The 19,125-nt window shown below is 48.0% G+C and overlaps 8 protein-coding genes across 8 annotated transcripts; 4 read left to right on the forward strand and 4 right to left on the reverse strand.

Moving 5' to 3' along the window:
• Position 1: 1 nt before the first annotated feature.
• On the reverse strand, positions 2-4,433 carry BZA70DRAFT_143513 (P-loop containing nucleoside triphosphate hydrolase protein). The gene is made up of 5 exons (XM_064909654.1): positions 4,139-4,433; positions 4,049-4,066; positions 3,872-3,955; positions 3,723-3,805; positions 2-3,659 (listed from the first exon to the last, which is right to left on the reverse strand). The coding sequence occupies exons 1-5, from the start codon at positions 4,349-4,351 to the stop codon at positions 251-253; spliced, it is 3,807 nt and encodes a 1,268-aa protein (XP_064768868.1). The 5' UTR covers positions 4,352-4,433; the 3' UTR covers positions 2-250.
• Positions 4,434-4,456: 23 nt separating this feature from the next.
• BZA70DRAFT_277173 (tyrosine phosphatase family-domain-containing protein) lies at positions 4,457-6,416 on the forward strand. Its single transcript, XM_064912412.1, has 5 exons — positions 4,457-5,399; positions 5,467-5,618; positions 5,683-5,773; positions 5,832-5,901; positions 5,964-6,416. The coding sequence occupies exons 1-5, from the start codon at positions 4,744-4,746 to the stop codon at positions 6,027-6,029; spliced, it is 1,035 nt and encodes a 344-aa protein (XP_064768869.1). The 5' UTR covers positions 4,457-4,743; the 3' UTR covers positions 6,030-6,416.
• BZA70DRAFT_277177 (putative squalene synthetase) lies at positions 6,417-8,283 on the forward strand. Its single transcript, XM_064912413.1, has 6 exons — positions 6,417-6,581; positions 6,664-6,805; positions 6,889-7,024; positions 7,084-7,369; positions 7,452-7,812; positions 7,864-8,283. Exons 1-6 carry the CDS (start codon positions 6,523-6,525, stop codon positions 8,125-8,127), a joined length of 1,248 nt encoding a protein of 415 aa, XP_064768870.1. The 5' UTR covers positions 6,417-6,522; the 3' UTR covers positions 8,128-8,283.
• On the reverse strand, positions 8,284-10,115 carry BZA70DRAFT_310317 (mannosyltransferase). Its single transcript, XM_064914917.1, has 3 exons — positions 9,074-10,115; positions 8,632-9,010; positions 8,284-8,568 (listed from the first exon to the last, which is right to left on the reverse strand). Exons 1-3 carry the CDS (start codon positions 9,730-9,732, stop codon positions 8,434-8,436), a joined length of 1,173 nt encoding a protein of 390 aa, XP_064768871.1. The 5' UTR covers positions 9,733-10,115; the 3' UTR covers positions 8,284-8,433.
• Positions 10,116-10,268: 153 nt separating this feature from the next.
• On the forward strand, positions 10,269-12,457 carry BZA70DRAFT_294916 (uncharacterized protein). Its single transcript, XM_064914474.1, has 3 exons — positions 10,269-11,905; positions 11,967-12,114; positions 12,172-12,457. The coding sequence occupies exons 1-3, from the start codon at positions 10,370-10,372 to the stop codon at positions 12,267-12,269; spliced, it is 1,782 nt and encodes a 593-aa protein (XP_064768872.1). The 5' UTR covers positions 10,269-10,369; the 3' UTR covers positions 12,270-12,457.
• Positions 12,458-13,412, reverse strand: BZA70DRAFT_277181 (uncharacterized protein). The gene is made up of 3 exons (XM_064912414.1): positions 13,131-13,412; positions 12,987-13,072; positions 12,458-12,926 (listed from the first exon to the last, which is right to left on the reverse strand). The coding sequence occupies exons 1-3, from the start codon at positions 13,134-13,136 to the stop codon at positions 12,794-12,796; spliced, it is 225 nt and encodes a 74-aa protein (XP_064768873.1). The 5' UTR covers positions 13,137-13,412; the 3' UTR covers positions 12,458-12,793.
• BZA70DRAFT_277183 (uncharacterized protein) lies at positions 13,413-14,354 on the forward strand (the record flags this gene model as incomplete). The annotated part of the gene is made up of 3 exons (XM_064912415.1): positions 13,413-13,652; positions 13,727-13,928; positions 13,995-14,354. Exons 1-3 carry the CDS (start codon positions 13,534-13,536, stop codon positions 14,349-14,351), a joined length of 678 nt encoding a protein of 225 aa, XP_064768874.1. The 5' UTR covers positions 13,413-13,533.
• A 274-nt stretch (positions 14,355-14,628) lies between these two features.
• On the reverse strand, positions 14,629-18,626 carry BZA70DRAFT_143914 (uncharacterized protein). The gene is made up of 7 exons (XM_064909656.1): positions 18,393-18,626; positions 17,356-18,338; positions 16,924-17,287; positions 16,717-16,865; positions 16,423-16,663; positions 15,541-16,359; positions 14,629-15,485 (listed from the first exon to the last, which is right to left on the reverse strand). The coding sequence occupies exons 2-7, from the start codon at positions 18,312-18,314 to the stop codon at positions 14,697-14,699; spliced, it is 3,321 nt and encodes a 1,106-aa protein (XP_064768875.1). The 5' UTR covers positions 18,315-18,338; positions 18,393-18,626; the 3' UTR covers positions 14,629-14,696.
• Between the last annotated feature and the right edge of the window lie 499 nt (positions 18,627-19,125).

Below are 19,125 nucleotides of genomic sequence, written 5' to 3' on the forward strand. Positions count from 1 at the left end.
ACCAGGCCCTAACCTCTGCGTACGTCATCCATAATCACAAAATTATGTAATGTATTTTGACTACTGCGGACTTCGACAAGCATCAGAATACTAAAACTTATGTATAAAGACTTACAACAAAAATAAACAAGCACAGTGTACACGTCACAACAAACTAACCCCTCCCCGGTAACCTATATAGACCAGCACCAAAAGAGAGGTGCAGCGCGTCTATCGCCACTGGGGTTCCAAACTTACAGTCGCCCTACATCTACCAATCGTCATCTTCGTCCTCGCTCTCGTCCGCAGATCTCATCCGGGTATGTCGAGCCTTCAGAGCCTCTGCCAGACCAGCGCCAACCGACATCGGCTGTGCTGCTGCGACGGGCTGCTGCTGTTGTTGCTGCGCGGCATAGCCGTTGCCGTTCGAGGCCGCAGCAGGCGGAGGAGGAGGCGGAGGTACAGCGCCTGCAGCGGGGGTGGTGAGAACCTCCTCCAGATATGACGCCGGCGTCCAGCCTTCAGTGGTAGTACCAGGTCTCTTGGCCAGGTACCAGCCATTTCCTTCTTTGTTGAGAACGACCAAGATCTCGCCCTTCGTTATCGACAGTTGGTTCGCTCCCTGGGCTTGGAAGTCGAACAGAGCCTTGTAGGTCGGCTCAGCAGGCGCTGCTGGCTGAACAGGCTGTGGAGGAGGTGGGGGCGGAGCAGGCTTGCTAGCTGAGGCGGTGTGCGCGTGATGAGCAGCCTGAGGCACCTGAGCGGGCTGCGCCTTCTGAGGTCGCGCCGGAGCAGGCTTGGGCTTCGCCCTAGCGGGAGAAGCTTGCGGTGTTGGAACTGGCTTGCGCGTGGCTGCTGAAGTAGCAGCTACAGCAGCCGATACCGCAGCTGCAGAAGGTTGCGAGTGATGAGGCTGCTGTTGCTGCTGAGCACCACCGTAATGACCATTCGCAGCGCCGTTTTGTGTAGGCGCAGGAGGAGGAGCAGGCTTGGCTGCCCGGTTGACCTGTGCTGCAGGAGTAGCAGTAGGCTGAGCGTGAGCCTGCGGTGTCGGTTTGGAAGAAAGCTCATAACCAGCTGGAGCATTTCCACCACCACGGCGAAGAAGTTTGCCCTGTCCGACAGGCTTTGCCGCAACGTTGTTTTTCCGTCTCGGGTTGGGTCTCGATCGGCTGCTTGCGGGCTCTCCGGGAGGAACTCGGACCGTGCCACTTTTGTACACATCGTCTCTGGGAACACTAGGGTCCTTCTGGAACTTCACAGTCGTGCTCTTGCCAGGCTTCTTTGCGTACTGAACAGTTGAGCCGATGTTCAGGCTAATAGAAGGAAGAACCATCTTCAGCCTGGTCACAAGCTCCGTCTTCAGCAAGCACCAGATGAACACGTCGGGCTCTTGCGAGGAGTTGACGCCCAGAGCAACCCAGTCGTCGCGCAGGTTAGACAAACCGATCGACTTGATTTGACCAACAGGGATGACTCTCTCGCTCTGAATGACGAGCTGTCTGTTCACGATAGTTTCCGAGACAAGGTATAAAGCCTTGTTTGTCAACACAATCACACGAGGCATTCGCAGACTGGTTCTTCCGAGCTTAGCAATCAATTGCTCACCACGGCAAGAGAAATGCACCATCTCCTTCGACGAAATGCTCGCACCGCCGCGGATGAATTCGCCCTGGCCGCCAGAGTTTCCAATACCGATATAATCACCCAAGTAGCGACGAGATCCAAGAATCGACATCCGACGACGCTCCTTGCGGTTGGCAAGAACCTGGTGACCATAGTCGCGAGTCTGAACAAACTGGTTCGTGCCCGACGTCCGGCGCCATGCTCGCTGAATACGGATAGCGCACTCTATTCTGTATCTCAAATAGTTTCGCCAAGCCCGCTGGATTCTAACTGCCATGTTGTGCCAGTATCTATCTCTCATGTGCTCTAGTGCAAAGAGAGTCTCGGGGGTCTTGATGAATGCCTTTGTAGTTCCCATCTGGTACTCCTCCTGGGGAATCGATGCGTCCTTCAGGATCTGCAAGCACGCGGAGTGAGCGTCTCCTTGCCAGATATAGTCACCAGCATATGAAGTCTTGGGGGAGAGCAGATAGAATCTCTCGGCAAACTTCTCAAACGTCTGGCGGTAAGCGAAACCTGCGCGTCGAATGCGAACGTTCTCTTGCAGACCAAGATATTTGATCTGATGCAAGACCGCCTTGTCATCGTAGTCGGTAGGTGACTTGGTCTGGTTCGGTTTGATGGTACGGATATAAGAAGGCTGACAGCTCATAAGGGTCTGGACTAGATCATTGGCAGACGATTTGATCTTGTCACTGGCAGTGGGCGGTCGTCTCTTTGAGTCATGATTGACCTGTTCAGGGAAAAGAGTCTTCAGGAACGGGTTACCGCTAACTGCGATGAGATCAAGAAGATCTTTGAGCATCTGATCTTTGTTCTTGTCGGTCATTCCCTCGATGCGGTAGGTCACATCACCGGCGTAGTGCTTGATGATGAACTTGCCCTGTCTTTGCTCGAAATGAGGGTTTGACGCCACAAGAGATAGGCGCTGAGCAAAGGACTGATCAGCAGCACCAGAGTCGGCATGCGCAGTCGCGACGGCATCGTTGAGAGCAGCAAAAATACCAGGGGGACGCTTCTCTTCGATCAAATCACAGACGATCTTGTTGTTGAAGTAGTTGATAGGCGTCCATTTGATCTGCTCCTTAACATACTCATCCTGCTCCGTTTTGAGCGTAAGCTGAATGAAAATCTGCTGTAGTTTCTCGTTGACATAGTTGATACAGATCTGCTCGAACGAATTGTTCTCGAAAATCTCGAATCCGTAGATATCGAGAATACCGATCGTGCGGGACACTTCTCCTCGCGCCTTCATGGACACATTCACGCGATCGACGATCCAGTCAAAAAGGTTAGAGTAGATACCCTTCGCGAGGGCGTCACGCACAGCTCGCGCCTGCGTGACATTAAGAGGAACGTCGTAAACAGATCCCCGACGACCGCCGCGAGAGGTCTCCACAATTCTGATGGTCATTGCTTTCTCCACCAAAGAGGCGTCAACGCCCATCAAGTAAGCGACAAAGTTAGGAACTGACGGATCACGGATTGATGCGTTTCCTTCGCCATTTTCAACAAAGTCAAGATTTCCCAGCCAAAGAATGATGGCCAAGATCTTGAAAATACTGTCCTGCTCGCTCTCATGGAGACCAATGATTTCCATAGCTTTGACAGTCTCCTTATAATCATCAAGATCATCGATACCATCAACCGACGTACACTTGGAGGCCGAAGTGTAAGTGTACGATTCGGGTTGCTGAATTCCGAATTGCTCTCTGTACTTGTTAGAAGCACCCTTGGTGAACTGGTAAAAGATGTGGAAATTTCGTTCGTTCACAATTTGGCCGACGACTCTGTTCTTCTCGAGTAGATAATTCGTAATGTTGGCACCAACGGGCTCGGCCACCTTGTTGAATTGGATTTGTAGATATTTTCCGTGACGAGAGGAGTTGTTGTTGCGAAGAGTCTTTGCGCAGCCAAACGATTCGAGGAGGGGGTTGGTGGCCAAAACCATATCCTTGATCTCCTGAATGGAGGAGGAGGAATTTCCAGAGACGGAAGCAATGTATTGCATGATTCGCTTCGCAGCCTCAGTCTTTCCGGCTCCAGATTCACCCCTAGTGTAATAATTCGAGTTCAGCAAGCTTGTGACGATGAACTGTATCAGCTAGTCTACTTACGAAATGATAACACATTGGTTCTCGCTATAAGACTTCATTTGGTAATATGCGGCTTCAGCAATAGCGAAAACATGGGGAGGAACCTGTACAAATCGCGAGTTAGCACGTAACACTCCGGCAATCAGAAATCCTTATACACTGATGCTTACCTCCAATCGGTTCTTTCCTCTGTAGGATTCCAGCACGGCGTCTGTGTAGATTCCGAGGTCTCGGAAAGGATTAACAGAGATCAACTACCAAGCATAAGCAGCATTAGTCCACATAGCCTTTCAAGCTAATAGAATCAACCAAGCCGAAGCTCCGTAAGAGTAAATATCGGTACTTACGACATGACCAATGTAAGTCTAGAAGGCAAGAGAAAGTCAGCCACCTGCCTCACCGAGACAATTGCATAAAACCAGAAGAATTCAACTTACGTAAATCAAGCCGTTTTGAAATCTCTTCTTGAGATTCTCGTTGATTGCCTCCTCGGAGACCTTGGATAGAAGGGTCAGATCAGAAACACCGACTTCCTTGCGCTTTGTTGCATCGAAGGTCGCCTTCTTGACGGCAGCACGTTTAGCCGGCTGAGCAGCAGCAGGCTGAGCACCGCCCTGGGCTTTGCGGCCAGCACGCTTCGTAATGGCCATGAGGGACGGATGAGGGAGTGGCGAGAGTGATGGATGAGTGGAAACGTGGGTTTTCGATTGATGAAGAGAAGCGCAGCCCGCCGGCAACCGCGGGCTCGGGAAAATTGTGGCTGCGCCGTGATAAGCCGGGTAAAGTGGGGATATATCTCCAGAATAAATATTGGTGAATATTAGTATTCTATGCACCACAATAACATCCCTACAATACGTCAACCGAATCAATTAGGCATCCATAAAGCCCTCCACAGCCTGGCCTCGTGAAAACGCGTAATCGCGAGCCAGCAGCCGGCGTATCCTGTTCTTGGTTTGTTCTGTTGTCATTATTCTAACACGACTATTTGGTGGCTGTTTGCATGATTTGAAGCTCTGACGGGATCTCCGCATCGCACTTGATGTCCGAATCAAAGAAGGACAACAAATATGTTTTCTCTGTCCAGCTAAATAGGCCAGGCGACAATGAGGATGGCGTGGACGAACTCGAAGAGACAACGCGTCGGAAAGCAATCGAGTCACAGCTCCTGCTAAGTGGCTCTCCTCTCTCGCCTCCTCCTCTTCGGACAGATGTTCTTGACGACCATTTCAGGGGAGAAGTCGAGGCAGATTTGGAGGAGGCAGAGACAGAAGCCGAGATGGATCAGAGCGGGACCGACGTCGAATATGACAAGACAGCTGCGTCGCCTCCCTCAACTCCCTCAGCGATGGAAAGAAATGCTGCTCTGTTAGCAAACAATGCTGCTTTAGACAGCTATTATCCTACAAATCCTGGCCAGCAGTACTCCGATCACTCGGGTGACTTTTATTCGCGCGACCATGCGTCAAAGACGCCTTACGACCATTACTCGCAAAGCAACCAGAGCATACCCGAATACGTCTCGAGCAGCCGAATGAGCGCAATCAGCTCAACCGCAAATTTCTTTGATCGTCCCGAGAAGAAGATCCTGGTGCCGCCGCTCAATTTCGCAATGGTGGCTTCGGGCATTTACAGGAGTGGACATCCTCTGCCCATCAATTTTCCATTTCTAGAGACACTGAAGTTGAAGACCATAATGTACAGCACCCGCTATATCTGCTGTGTATGTTGATTTCTAGGTGGATCGCGCTAACATTGCGTATAGATTTCTGGGCGAACAAGATCTGCGGGAAGTTAATGTTGAATGGGCAGCGAAAAATGGAATACGGGTGATTCACAATCGGATGGAGAGCTGCAAGTTGCCATTTGTTGAGAATGACCCTCAAGCTATTGAAGCTGCCTTGAGTGTAGTAGTTGGTATGCTATTACTTGTGCAGATTCTTACGCTTGCCGACCTTTGTTCTCTAATGACGATTTTCAGATTCCCGGAACTTTCCCATATTGATCCACTCCAACAAAGGAAAGCACAGAGTAGGCGTCCTTGTTGGAGCGATGCGCAAACTTCTTCAAAAGTATGATGAAACTTTTCTGATGAGTTTACGGCAGTTGAAACTGACTCTGGTTCCATAGATGGAGTTTGGCTAGCATTTTCCACGAATACGGTCAATTTGCTGCGGGAAAGGAAGACAGTGATATCGAGGTGAGTAACGGATCTCGATAGACTAAACCGAAATTCAACATACTGACTTTTATCGCGACCAGTTCATTGAGCTGTTCAATGCTGCTCTGAAATACGACCCGAAATATGCACCCTCATGGCTGATATAGCCCCAGGCTTGCAGCTATAGCTGGCTTGTGATCTAAGTGGGAAACTCTTGTAAAACAATCGCGACGGAAATAACTGAGCTACGAACATGCATTATATAGCGGATTCGATTTCCCTTTTTGTACTATAGTCAAATTAACGATCAGAGCATTATGAATATACTGCAACCCAGATGATACTACAATAGTGTGAATCTCTGATAGTCATGAGCACATCCCCAGCCATCTTAATCAATTGCGCACTCTTTTTCTCAAGACCATATGAGCAATTATCATCCATATTCAAATACAGAAGCGAGGGTTTTGACAGTTTGGTAGGACAAAACCTTAATCGCGCCTCGTATTCGGCATCCCTCGACGCGAGGGTCGTCGGGGCCCACGTCCACACTGACCTCTTCCTTCGCGGCCTTTTACATCCTCTTTCAAAGTCGAAGATAACATCTGATAAAGCTGCAAGTCTAAAATTCTATCTTTTCGGCTTTCTGATTTCTCAACGATGTCAAAATACTTGCAGCTACTTGCCCATCCGTCGGAATTGCGCGCTGTTATCCAATGGTTCGTCTGGAATTTATTTCATCTTCATCCTCCTGCCCACTGGCTTGTATTGTTTCTCTAACCTCTCGATCGCAATTTGTAGGTCGGTTTGGCACGACCCGGTTTATCCCCGTGAGCCGGAGAAGGAGTCGGAAAACTTGAAGCGCTGCTATGAGCTTTTGAACTATACCTCCCGAAGCTTCTCTGCCGTTATCCAGGAGCTTTCGCCTGAATTGCGTGTCGTTGTAAGTCCCATTGTTGTTTCTCATCGATTTATATGATTGTCGGGACGATAAAGTAGGCAGCATGCTTACTTCTGCTTATTCAGATTGCAATCTTCTATCTGATTTTACGTGGATTGGATACCATCGAAGATGACATGACCATTCCCAATCCGACGAAACTGCCAATCCTGCGCTCGTTCCACGAAGTCATTGACACCCCGGGTTGGACCTACAACGACAGTATGTCAATTGGTTTATAGCTGCAAAGATTTGACATGTGGTAGCTAATCCTGTTACAGGCAAGGAGAAAGACGCCGTGGTCCTTCGAGAATTCGACAAAGTTATCATCGAATACCAGAACCTTAAGGACAAGTACAAGGTCGTCATCAAGGACATCACCAAAGAAATGGGCCACGGAATGGCTTCTTACTGCGAGAACGAGGATTTCAACAAGAAGGGAGTCGACACTGTGAAGGACTATGATCTTTACTGCCACTATGTTGCCGGAATTATCGGCGACGGTCTTACGCGTCTCGGAGTCGAGGCCGGAGTTGCCAATCCTAAGCTCCTAGACAATCCTCAATTGTACGTGGTTTTGACGTGTTCTAATGTTTTTGAAAACTAGCGATGGGTAACAAATTGGGAGCTAACCACAATTGATCTATAGGTACGAGTCAATGGGCCTTCTCCTACAGAAAACAAATATCATCCGTGATTACCACGAAGACCTGATGGACAACCGTCGTTTCTGGCCCAAGGAAATCTGGCAAAAGTACGCCAAAAGCCTCGATGACTTTGCCAAGCCCGAGAACGAGGCAGCCGGTCTCGACTGTCTGTCCGAGATGGTTGCGAACGCGATCGAGCATGTTCCTGACTGTCTGTTTTATTTGGCTGGTATCAAAGAGCAGTCGATGTTCAATTTCTGCACTATCCCGCAGGTTATGGCTATCGCTACTCTGGAGCTTGTCTACCGTAATCCTAAGGTTTTGACTGGTCATGTGAAGATTCGGAAAGGATTGGCATGCAAAGTGAGTACCCAAATTACTTGAGAAGTGAGCGACTGCTAACTCCAGACTCAGCTTATGCTCGAGGCCGTCAATGTGCGTACGACATACGACACTTTCCAAGAGTACTGCCACAAGATCCAGGCGCGCAACACCCCCCGGGATCCCATGTACGTGCGCATCAGCGTCGCCTGCGCCAAAGTAGACCAGTTCATCGAGACCGTTTTCCCGACAAAGTTCGTGCCCCAGACAGCGGCCAACAACGCCTTCTTGGTTTTTGGATTGTCGTTTGCCGTTGTTGGTATTCTCATTGTGTACACTATATTCTTACTCGACTAATCTCTTTTTGTATCTCTTTTATAATCGTTTGTTTTTGTGTGTGGTTGCTGTAACAGCATTTCCAACTGTCTGACTGTCGAATCAAATCTTTAAAGTAACTGTAGAAATATTAGATTTAATGACAGAGAGATCAATAGTTTGTATTTACTATTAAGAATGCCAAAGTTCGCAGAAACGCAAATGTCCCAGTGAGACGAAAGCCTATGTGCATATATTCAAATTTACGATCCTACCTCCATTCTATATTAACAACTTCTAGGCACGAGCCTTTTGAACCCAGCACTCGCTCATATTACACGCACTTCTCTAAATATCCTCAACTGCGACTCCAAGGATCCAGATATTCACCAAGAAAAATATCAACGTAGCGGCAAAGATTCCTGGGAAGAAGGTGCTGACGTTTTTGTACTCTAGCTCAAATCCTTGCTGCAGCCATAGCGCCTAGTTTCAACGAGTTAGTTACAGTGTTTACACAAAAGAATCTTAGAAGATAGATATACACACCTGAGCCATGGTCCATAATATTAAGGCCACAATGCCGAGTTTCTTGTTCTTCAGCATCTTCGACGACGGCAGGTAAAACGGCAGCAGGACAATGTACCACATAAAGTACTGGCTGGTGCAGACCTTGTTAAATGTAACAAAGGCAAAGGTCTGCACGAACATTGTCTTTGCGAGATCCTTCTTGGCCAGCATGAACGGAAGGAACACGCCGGCGATGAACAGCTGGGGGACGAATGCAAGTGAGGGGTAAGGAGACTTTATCTCAACGTTGGGTGATGATGATATGTATAGTAGAATGTTGTAGGGAGAAAAATTATGGCGATGGTCTGAACGCGACAAATGGTGTAAATAAGTGTGGACTAGGAACGGCTCTCCGTATCTAGACGACGAGACTGGTCAGTAGATTGAACAAAGTAGTTGGCCCGAGCAGAATTGTACGTACATATAATACATGGCTCCGGTGAGGAACGAAAAAGATAGCAGACTGGCTATACCAAATTTAACTCGATCTTTGTTGACCCATTTCAATATACCATTCCCAAGCAGTCTGGGGCTATCGTCCATAGCCCATAGAATCGAAGGGATATAAATGATTGGATATATCTTGAAATGGACAGCATATCCAGCTAGCAATCCAGCAACCACCGTCTTATGCTCGTAGACTGCCCAAAGAAGAGCAATAACCATAGCTCCGAGCAGGCCCTCTGAGCTTCCACGGGTACTGATAGTAGCAACCATAGGATTCAGCAGCCACACCGAAGCGAACTTCAGCGCCTGGTCGTATTCAAGACCCCGGAGATGGAATATTCTGAGCATGAGCCATCCGGCAATTATATCCCCCAAAGCAAAAAGAAGCTTGCCGAACCAAAAGTATTGCGTCGTAGGCAGCAGTAGCCATGCCAAGATAGGCGTGTATCGATAAGTGTCTCTGTCGTACGGAGTGCCTCCTTGCGCTGTGAATTTGGAAGCGTCGGTGAAAACAAAGTAGTCGATGTCAGTGAATCTAATTTCGGCATTCGCGTCCTGGTAGACACCGTAAAAGAAGAAGGCTACTCGCATCAGGACTGCTGATATCAGCAGTCTAGATGTGGTGAGCTTCATTTTCCTTTCGAGTTTGCTGTATGTCCTTTACTGTCGCTTGAAATCACCTCATCCACACCAGCAATGGTACTAGAGCGTCAAATGTTTGGTAGACAAATAATATCAAGGTCGGGTGTCAGAACATATGGCGTTCAAACTGGTAGTTCGCCGAGAAGACTGCCAACAGCTCTCGTTCTGTAATGCGAGATTCGCAGATAGTTATCGAGGTCGACGACTAGCAGTTTGCGCTTGACCAGAAACCGCAAGAAAACGTATCGCTCTCCAAAAACAGCCAAGTACCAGATCCAATTATCAGATACTAGCCGTGAATGGCTATCAATGGCTCAATTGGCTCGCAGACTTTGTTCAGGACGAGTGTTTAGGTGCGGTTTGTCCCGGGGAGCTCGGCGTTGAACTTTGCAAACTCTAGCTCTCGCGGTTGTTCTGAGTGCTGGTCACGTGTTTTTGAATGTGTTGCCCGGACGACGAGGAGTAAACAAATCTGCGATAACCCTTTTAGAGTATTTGTTTGTGTCTGCCCTCCGCCGCACGTCTATATCGAGCCTGGAGATCGCTCTTCCTCTTCCTCACGCAAGCAGACTTCGGCACCTCACAGCTTATACCTTTCGTTTGTTACCGGTTTATTTAATACAGCTCAATGGCCTCCACGGGCAGCAGAAAGCGGGTGATGATTGAGTCGCCCAAATCATCAACCGTCAGCTACGCGAACCCGTTATCTACACCTTCGCGCAAGGCTCAGCAAGATGTACAAGTCAGCCCTGGGAAATCAGACAGAAAAGTTCTACTGGTGTCTACCCCGTCTTTTAGGAATCACGGTGTAGCCAATTGCAGTTTGTTTTCCGATCGCAAACTGGCAGTTGCCGTTTCACCCACTCGCGCCAAGTCACCGTCGAGACCAGCAGTCGCGGTCTCGCCTTCAAAACTTCGAGAGCCTCATAACGCTCATTCTTTACTGAAGATAAAGCCACAGCGGGATAATCAGCTTGCAATGGCAAACTCGGCAAAGAAGACAAAAGAAGCTGAGGTTTCGATGATGACCCCGTCGAGATCAGCACTCGGTAAACCCCAGCGACTCTTTCCTGCGTCGGCTTCGAGAAATCGTGAAGGTCTTTTGTGCATGAGTGAGAGTAGGGAGACTCAAAGGCGAGGTGGGGTAGTCAGACGGAATGGTTTATCACCACCTCGATTGGGTGGGAATCTGGATAGATCCACTGAGCTGCCGGTTGGTCTTAAGTCTCCCGCTCGTCGGCTTAACTCGAGCGTGATATCAAAGTCTGCAAGAAAATCTCCGAGTAACAAGTCTTCTGTGTTTTTGTCTTCTGTCTCTCTTTCACCTCCCAAAATGGCTCCTCTTTCTGCCTCTCGAGCAACAGATCGACGGACTATCAATTCCTCGCCGACGAGAGCGGCGCGGTCGAATGGAGGTCAGAAAAATGATGAAAACAGAATGACGCCAGCGAGGAATCTCGACACTCCAACCAAGAAACATGAGAAAGGCACCTTGGACGTTATCTCGGAAGCAGATACAAAGAAAGACCACGACTCTGCTAGTACGGCACTGCTTGAGCAGGCATATGACAGACTGAATATTCAGGATCAAAGCTCAGCATCGACGCGAAAGGAGCTGGAGGAAGATGGAACAAAGAACGAAGACTCTGTCAGGCATCGATCTACAGCCAGAGATGTTACCACAAAGGTTCCGATCAAACCTCCACACATGACAGCTTCAATCTCGAAAGATAGCTCTACATCCAAAGCCTCGGGAACCCGAAAGCCAGTGGGATCATCGCTACCACGAATGGTGGTGAATAGGCAGACTTCTGTGAAGCCCAAAGCGGGAGACTCAAAACCTCAGTCGGCCAAAACTACTGAACCTCTCTCTGGCGTCACGGCTTACCTTGATATTCGAACCGATGAGGGCGACGACGCGTCGGCGACTTTCAAGTCTATGCTTTGCAAACTGGGTGCTAAGGTCGTGAGACAGCCTTCGCGGTCAGTCACTCATATCGTATTTAAGAGAGGTAGTCCAAAGACGCTACACACAGCTCAGGAGATGAATTTAAGCTGCTTATCGATCTCATGGATCATTGAGTGCAATAAGCAACAGAAGCGGATCCCTGAGTCTGATTTTGTTGTCGAAGCTGAGGCTGGAGCGAAGTATAAGCATCACAGAGTAGGTCGAATGCCGTGTCTTGATTTTCGATGTTTTCACCCATAGCTAACTAGTTCCGCAGCGCCGAAAATCCCTGGAACCGAAGGCGCTACCAGTAACTCCACAGAAGAAAGTCCTACAACAGAAAGCTGAGCCGAGTTCCGACCCTATTACTACCAGTGCCAACGTGAGTTCGCTCAGCACACCACCTGCAGAGCTCGCCCATCAATGTAAGTGACTACTCTCTTCGCATTATTTTTATAGCTGCTAACGACAGAATCTTTTAGCAGCTCATCGCGTGCCTCTACATAGTCCGTCTCACACGCCGAGGATTAGCAGTCCTTTGGCCAAGAAATGCTGGAAGCCTGAGGATTTGGAGGGCTAGGATCACCTAAAATGCTTTCATGATACACTGAATCAGGATCAAAGTGGTGCGGAGATGAGTTTAAGGCGTAAAGGATAGCGAGATTTGGCAATTTGATTATGGGATATGTTTGGGCGTTGATATGCTGTTGGGTGCAGCGGCCGAGGACATTGTTTCTGATGAGAAAGTGATTTAAATATAAGTCGATGATTACAGAAAGTTGAATATCAATTACTGAAGAAAAAAACAAAATACCCAATACGCAAAGCGCCAACCCAAGCAACGCCAGTACTTGTCTATTTGCAGCGAGTTAGTTATGCCGAGTACTCGTCAAATAGACTATAGTATAAAGAGAATTGCAGTCATACGAAAGACACGAATGTATGACACAGATTATAAGTTTCGACGAATATGGCAGAGTGGAGATTAAAGATCAGTACGAAAGCATGCCAGCAAAGACTGAAATATCGCGAGCGAGTGAGAGAAGCTGTACTTGTAATATTGCTGAATGTGGAGACGCGTTAAAGTCAAACATCTGGCGTGACTTAGCGCTTTCGGACAAAGTATGGCGAGCTGTTCATGAACGCGACACTGGTATCGAGCACCCACTCTCCAACATCCAAGTATTTTGTGACCGCGTCCCGAACGTCCTTGGACTCGATGGATTCGGTTTTGAACCTGCGGGAGACTGTGAGCGCGGTGAAGATGAAAACGTGATCTATTCAGATTTTGACTTACATCAGGCCGGTAGACCGCTTGACGCCAGCAAGAACGGCTGACAGCAGAACCAGATCAACGGAGTAATGAACTAATCGTCCCACAAACTAAAGACAGAGAGTCAGAACGTTCCTAAGGGAGAAACATGGATACTTGTGAACATACCGGCATGATGACCAACGGTGCTAACGGAGTGAAAAGGTATAGAAGCAGTTTGAGAGTAAGCGCAAGAGAAGACTTGCGGCCAAAAACTTGAGCAAATTATGCAGCGAGCTTAGTGAATATCAGTACCGCTGGTTCAGCAACACGAAAAAGTAGACAGTGACGATGAATCGAACGGAGTGATGAATGGGAGCAAGGTCAAATGTATTGTGAACAGGGCGATGGCCGATTAGGGTTCAGACAAGGGAAGCCCAGGAACCGCAGCGTACATCTCAGCATCTTACGCGCCATGGCCGACGTGTCGTTAAAGTCCAGGTCTACAGTCTGATCTATCAGCTCTTGACCATTTAACTCTGCAATCTCGCAATTCAGACCCTGGTGTTGATAATACTGTCTCAATTGGATCATGCGCTTCTTTCAGTTACTTGCTGCCGCGGGTTTGGCGGCTCCCCTTGTGTCTGCGTGGACATTTAAGGATGCGTCGCTCTCGATCACTGAGAAAGCTGGCACCCTTCAGACCGAGTCGTAAGTATATATCAACACAATGTCGCTTTCTTTCACTCTCTTTGGATGACCACAGACTAACTCTGCGGTACAAGATTCTCAACCTCCAAGAAACTGGCCGAGGCCGTTTCGTTGCCAATAACCGCTACTGCGCGATTCCGATTCGTTATCGAAAGCGAAGAAGGAGGACGATCAATACCTCATCAAACATACATCCAGATCTCTGATCCTTCGACCGGCTTGGAGACCTCTTTCCCTGCCGATGTCCGGGACAACGGCCGTTCTCGCGTGGACATAGTGAGTCTTGATTCCATTATGTGGGCGCAGCCAAGAGACGAGAGTTGCTGCTAACAACATGTTCAGGAATACAAGCTTATTCCTAAGGCTCTCTTGGGACCCGACAAGCCTCTTCTTTGCAAGCTGATAATCGGCTCATTTGGAACCGAGGAGTCGTTGATCGCTGAGATCGGAACGATCGTGCCTCAGTTCAAAGGCGAGCCATCCCCCTCGCCTCTCAGATTCGGTCCCCGGCCGGAGATCATCCATATCTTCAAGTCTGATCCCCGGTACATCTCCGAGTCTGTGGCTTCGATAGTCAGCTTTTCCGTTGTCGCATTGGGAGTTTTGCTTCTCGGAGTGGTAAGCATTCGGTACCCCGATAATCTGATCTGTTGTGTAGCTACTAACAACCATCTTTTAAGTGGCTCTATCTGGGCATAACCCCTTTGAGCTTTGGAAATCCTCTCTATTCATTTGGCTTCTTCATTTCAATCGTCTCGATCGAGGCAGCATTTGTGCAGTATTACGCCGGCTCAACTATCTTCAAGTTGATTGCCCAGATCGCGGTCCTCGCCCCGATCGCATTTCTTTCGGGTAGCCGCGCTCTACGGGACGTCAGGGCGCGCCGTTTAGCCGGAAAATAAGATGATAGAAATCACGAATACGTGGTGGAAATTTAAAAGGGTAAAATTTGTACTATAGAGAAAATTTTAAATGATTTTTATTATACATTTTCTTAGCGATCTATCCCGTCCATGATATTATGTACAATTTTGTCTATACTATTTACAATTGTTTGAGAGGAGGGGAGTCTGCCTCAGGTAGACTGCTTGATGTCGAGGAGTCTGCTTCAGACTGACTACTTGAGCTTGAGGACTCTGCTTCGGGTTGGCCGCTTGATGTCGATGACTCCGCTTCCGGTTGGCTGCTTGAACTTGGGAGCTTTGAGACCAAATGAACGCTCGCAGAATCTGCAATCTTAAAAGAAACTATCACGTTTGACAGCCCTTGGTCGTCACCGAGTATCTGTATCGTAGCAAGCTGTGCCCGACGAGCAATGTCCTCCATGTACACCCCAAGAAGCCTGCCCAACGGGCTATCCCGGTCGTATCCCTTGAGCACAATAATGCCAATTCTAGAGGTATCTCCCCCTCTGTCTTTGTAGAAGTTTTGATAGTTGTAATCCGGATACACATTGTCCGACCCGATAGACTCGCTTGCGAGGATCGGGTTGGTAACCAAGAGGTGTTTATCTTTGGGGGACACCAAATAATCAGGATCCTGAGCATTTTTCTCGAGAATCTTTTTCCTGCTTTCGTAGCGAAGGTATTGGAAAGCCTTCAAGACCTCGTACACGATCGACAAATCTTCGGTGGTATCTTTTGTCATAAAGCCCACGTCGGAGATGACAGGCATTCCCAAGTCAGGATTTTTGAATCTGATGTCTTCTTTTGGCGAGACAAAGATAGGATAGCCCTTGGACAGATCGTAGTCCGGAGCTGCTATATTTGTACACGGGTAAAATAAGCAAGCCATAGGTTTATATGGATCCTTCTCATCTATATTGTTCATGCACTAGAGCTATTAGTCAGTATATATAGCGGAGAACGAAAAACGGGGTTAGACTTACTTCTGTTATCAGAGGCCAGAATGGATGCAGCAAACGATCGAGCAGATACACGACTTTCCAATAGACAGCAGCAAGAGTGTACCCTCTAGGAGAGTCCCAGAACGAGTACCTGTCCTTCGAATGGCGATATACAACGTCCTCTCTCAAGATCATATCTATGATTTCTGAGCTGACTATTTGGAAATACTCTCTGAATAACCGATTCTCCAAGAAAAACATCAACCGATCGTGTGCTGCTGAAAGGCGATATTCTCTCATGTCTTCGTTCACATGATTGATAACATACTGAAGCTCATATAGGATCAATTGTTCGTGTGGTCGAAGACGTAGCACCGAGAAATCGATCGTATAGACTTTCTCTCCGTGTGGATTCTTCCCGATAAAGTGATAAAAGTGCTGCTGCATAGTTCGAAAGGATTCTATATGCAGATTGAACAACTCGAGCAGTCTTTCGTCGGTGATCCCCGGACGCCTCTTCCACGCGAGTTCCGATAGCACGAGCGAACGCCGAGCGTCCACCTCTTCACTCACTATCTCATCGGTCTGCTCGGCAAGACTGGGCATTTCTTCTCCATACACAAACTGTTTCCCCTTCATATTGGGCACTGAGGGGATTTTCGGAGGACGCTCTGGAACGCGAAGAATATGTTCAGCCGGAAATTTTCCGGAGATTCGAGATGATAAGTCAAACGCTGGACCTATAGTCGTCTCTAAATCTCTGGTGGTGCAAGCCAAGTATTTCAAGCGCAGATCAGGATGATGATTTACTCCATGCTCCAAGATAGGAGCTAGACGAATGAACTGACTGGAGAAAGTAAACTGTAGAAAAATAGAGAATTAGCTATGCACTCATATTGCTGGAGCGACACAGTTATGACAAACCTTGCTAGACTTTGTATCCTCATTAATGTAACCGGTTTTATCTTGCAGAGCCTCGATAGTGTGGATATCGGAATACTTTGGCGGGAACTTCCTGAAATCCAAGCCTGGTTCGATGGGATGGCCCACGATGATTCGCTTCGGTGATGACGTACCGTCAGGGTCATGTGTGAGGACGCCTTTGCCAATTTTAGGATGTATTTGCGACGACAATGATTCGGTATTCGATAATGGCACGGTTGACCTATATTAGTTAGTGTGAGTACGCCAATCAGCAGTAAAAGCATGGATACTTACCAGCATGGAACTCTGACACGCTCGACTATATCGCCAGTCTCGGGACAAAGAAGAACAGTTCCTTTATAGGGAAATGTCCTGAGCTCCAGACTTGCTTTGAGTTTGAGCTTTGTAAGGGTCTCTTTTTCCAGAGCAAACCGATGGCGTCCCTATTATGGTCAGAATTAGCAAAGATAGACGAGAACTACTACACAGTGAGATACCTACCCCGGACATCGTGGGGACAAACTTCTCGTTACAGTAGCCATCTGAGTCGTACGCGGGCTCAAACTGATACTCAGGCATCATCGAGCATATTTGCCTATCTTCATAGGAGTGCCCCGGGGCCAGAAAGCGGACATTTTCACCAGACGGCACTCGTCGTGTTATGATGGGAAGCTTCTTACTTTTGTTGAGAGGATGTGCAAACAGCAGCTTTTCTGGATCTTTAACTCTGAACTTGGGTCTTTCGAGAAGAACAGCATGTGCCATCCATAATTCGTCCAGCCGGGAAAATTGGACCCTCACAGTGCCCAGATTTGTTCCTGCTGTCTGGAGAAGTTTGACTTCATACATCGTTCCAATTGTTACGCTGAATAGATATCGGATGTTAGAGGGGAGACATAGACCAAATGAACAACCGCGATACGGTACACTTACTTGTAATTCTTGATCTTTAACTGTTCCGGGCCATTGAACTTGTATGGTATCAATTCTGACTTTGTCCAAAACTTGCGGGCACTGAAAGACCAGTACAAGTCTTCGTCGCGATACTCAAGGAGACCCTTTCTATTCAATTCTGCCAGTAAAACTGCCATTCGCTTCTCAGAAACTGGGGTTTCCCAGCGGCGCTTTTCTTTCGCCAATCCGCCGCTCAAAATCCCGCTTCGGCCGGTTAGAACTTGAAACGGCAGCTCGTGTAGGACTCGTTTGTCTTTGGATTTCGACCGCTCTCTTTTCTCTTTGCCATTGTAAGATTTGGTTGCACGTTTCATAGAGTCGTTGACCCCGCCTATACCTGGTCCTCTAGACGACGGACCTTTATATTCCTCTCCGTCCACACTCGTCTGCTGCACCGGTATCTCGTCTCCAAGGAAATCTGCAATCAATGAAGTGCCCGATCGTTCGGAGCTAGACGGTGGACCTGCGACACTCTCTCCGTCCACACTCTTCTGCTGCACCGGTATCTCGTCTCCAAGGAAATCTGCAATCAATGAAGTGCCCGATCGTTCGGAGCTAGACGGTGGACCTGCGACACTCTCTCCGTCCACACTCTTCTGCTGCACCGGTATCTCGTCTCCAAGGAAATCTGCAATCAATGAAGTGCCCGATCGTTCGGAGCTAGACGGTGGACCTGCGACACTCTCTCCATCCACACTCTTCTGCTGTACAGGTTTTGTGAGTTCTAGGAAATCTGCAATTACTGAAGCGCTCGACTGTTTGGAGTCAAGCTGCGGACTTGTGAGTCTCTTCTGCTGTTCAAGGGCTTCAGGCGACATCTCTTTAGAGTTCCGTGGATACGGTTCATTGCTATTCGATTGAGGATCCACGCTCCAAAAGTTTTCAATCGCATTGACGGTCGGTTGCCCGAGGCTCAGCACGACTTTGTTCTTGAGCATTGAGTTGTATCGATTAAGAACGTCCTGTCAGAAAGCATTAGCTTGACACTCCCTCTGATTTGAATAAGTAGATCTCACCTCGTATATCAGACGAGCATCTGGATCTAGTGAGGGCTTGGCCGGTTTTAACGCGAGAACGACATTCCGCCACTCGAGGAATTGTTTTCGAAGCGGGAACCTCAAGTTGGGAGAAAGACTGTTCACATCATCGATAATTTTCGATAATCGAGCCTAAAAACAAGCGTAAATACAGATTTTAGTCAAAGTCTATACAATTGAAGGGTAGACAGAAAGGATCCGCGACATACATTATCAACTTTTTTCAAGATAACGGGCAGCTTCTTCTTAAACCAATTTGTCTTGTTGTGATAATGCTTAGGCTTCAACTGCTTTTTCATCAAGACGTTGAATTTCGCCATTATTCAAAGTCATTCATAATAGTATATAAGAGGCGTCAAAACAACTTTCTGCAATCAAACATGTCCAGTTTGAACCCGCCAGTATGGAATCTCGAGTTTGTGAAATAAACCGCTTGCTGAACTCGTTGACAATTTTCAATTCAAATCTTCGCGTGAGCACGTGAGTGGGAGGTCGGAACTCCCAAGGAACAGCCCGTTAAAAGCCAGAGACGTTTGAGTTTAGATTTATTGTAGGGTATTTGAGGCACCGACGGTGCGCAATTTCGGCTTTTGGAAGCTTAATTTGGTGATCGATTTACATCTGCGAACGCGTGGGTGGATTACACGATCTGCGCAGCATCATCCAACTTGCTCATCCCACACTACCGCAGCTCCACGATCCATCGCGCTCT

Source organism: Myxozyma melibiosi (assembly GCF_037950935.1).
Source record: "Myxozyma melibiosi strain Phaff 52-87 chromosome Unknown BZA70scaffold_4, whole genome shotgun sequence".
Classification (NCBI taxonomy): Eukaryota; Fungi; Ascomycota; class Lipomycetes; order Lipomycetales; family Lipomycetaceae; genus Myxozyma; species Myxozyma melibiosi.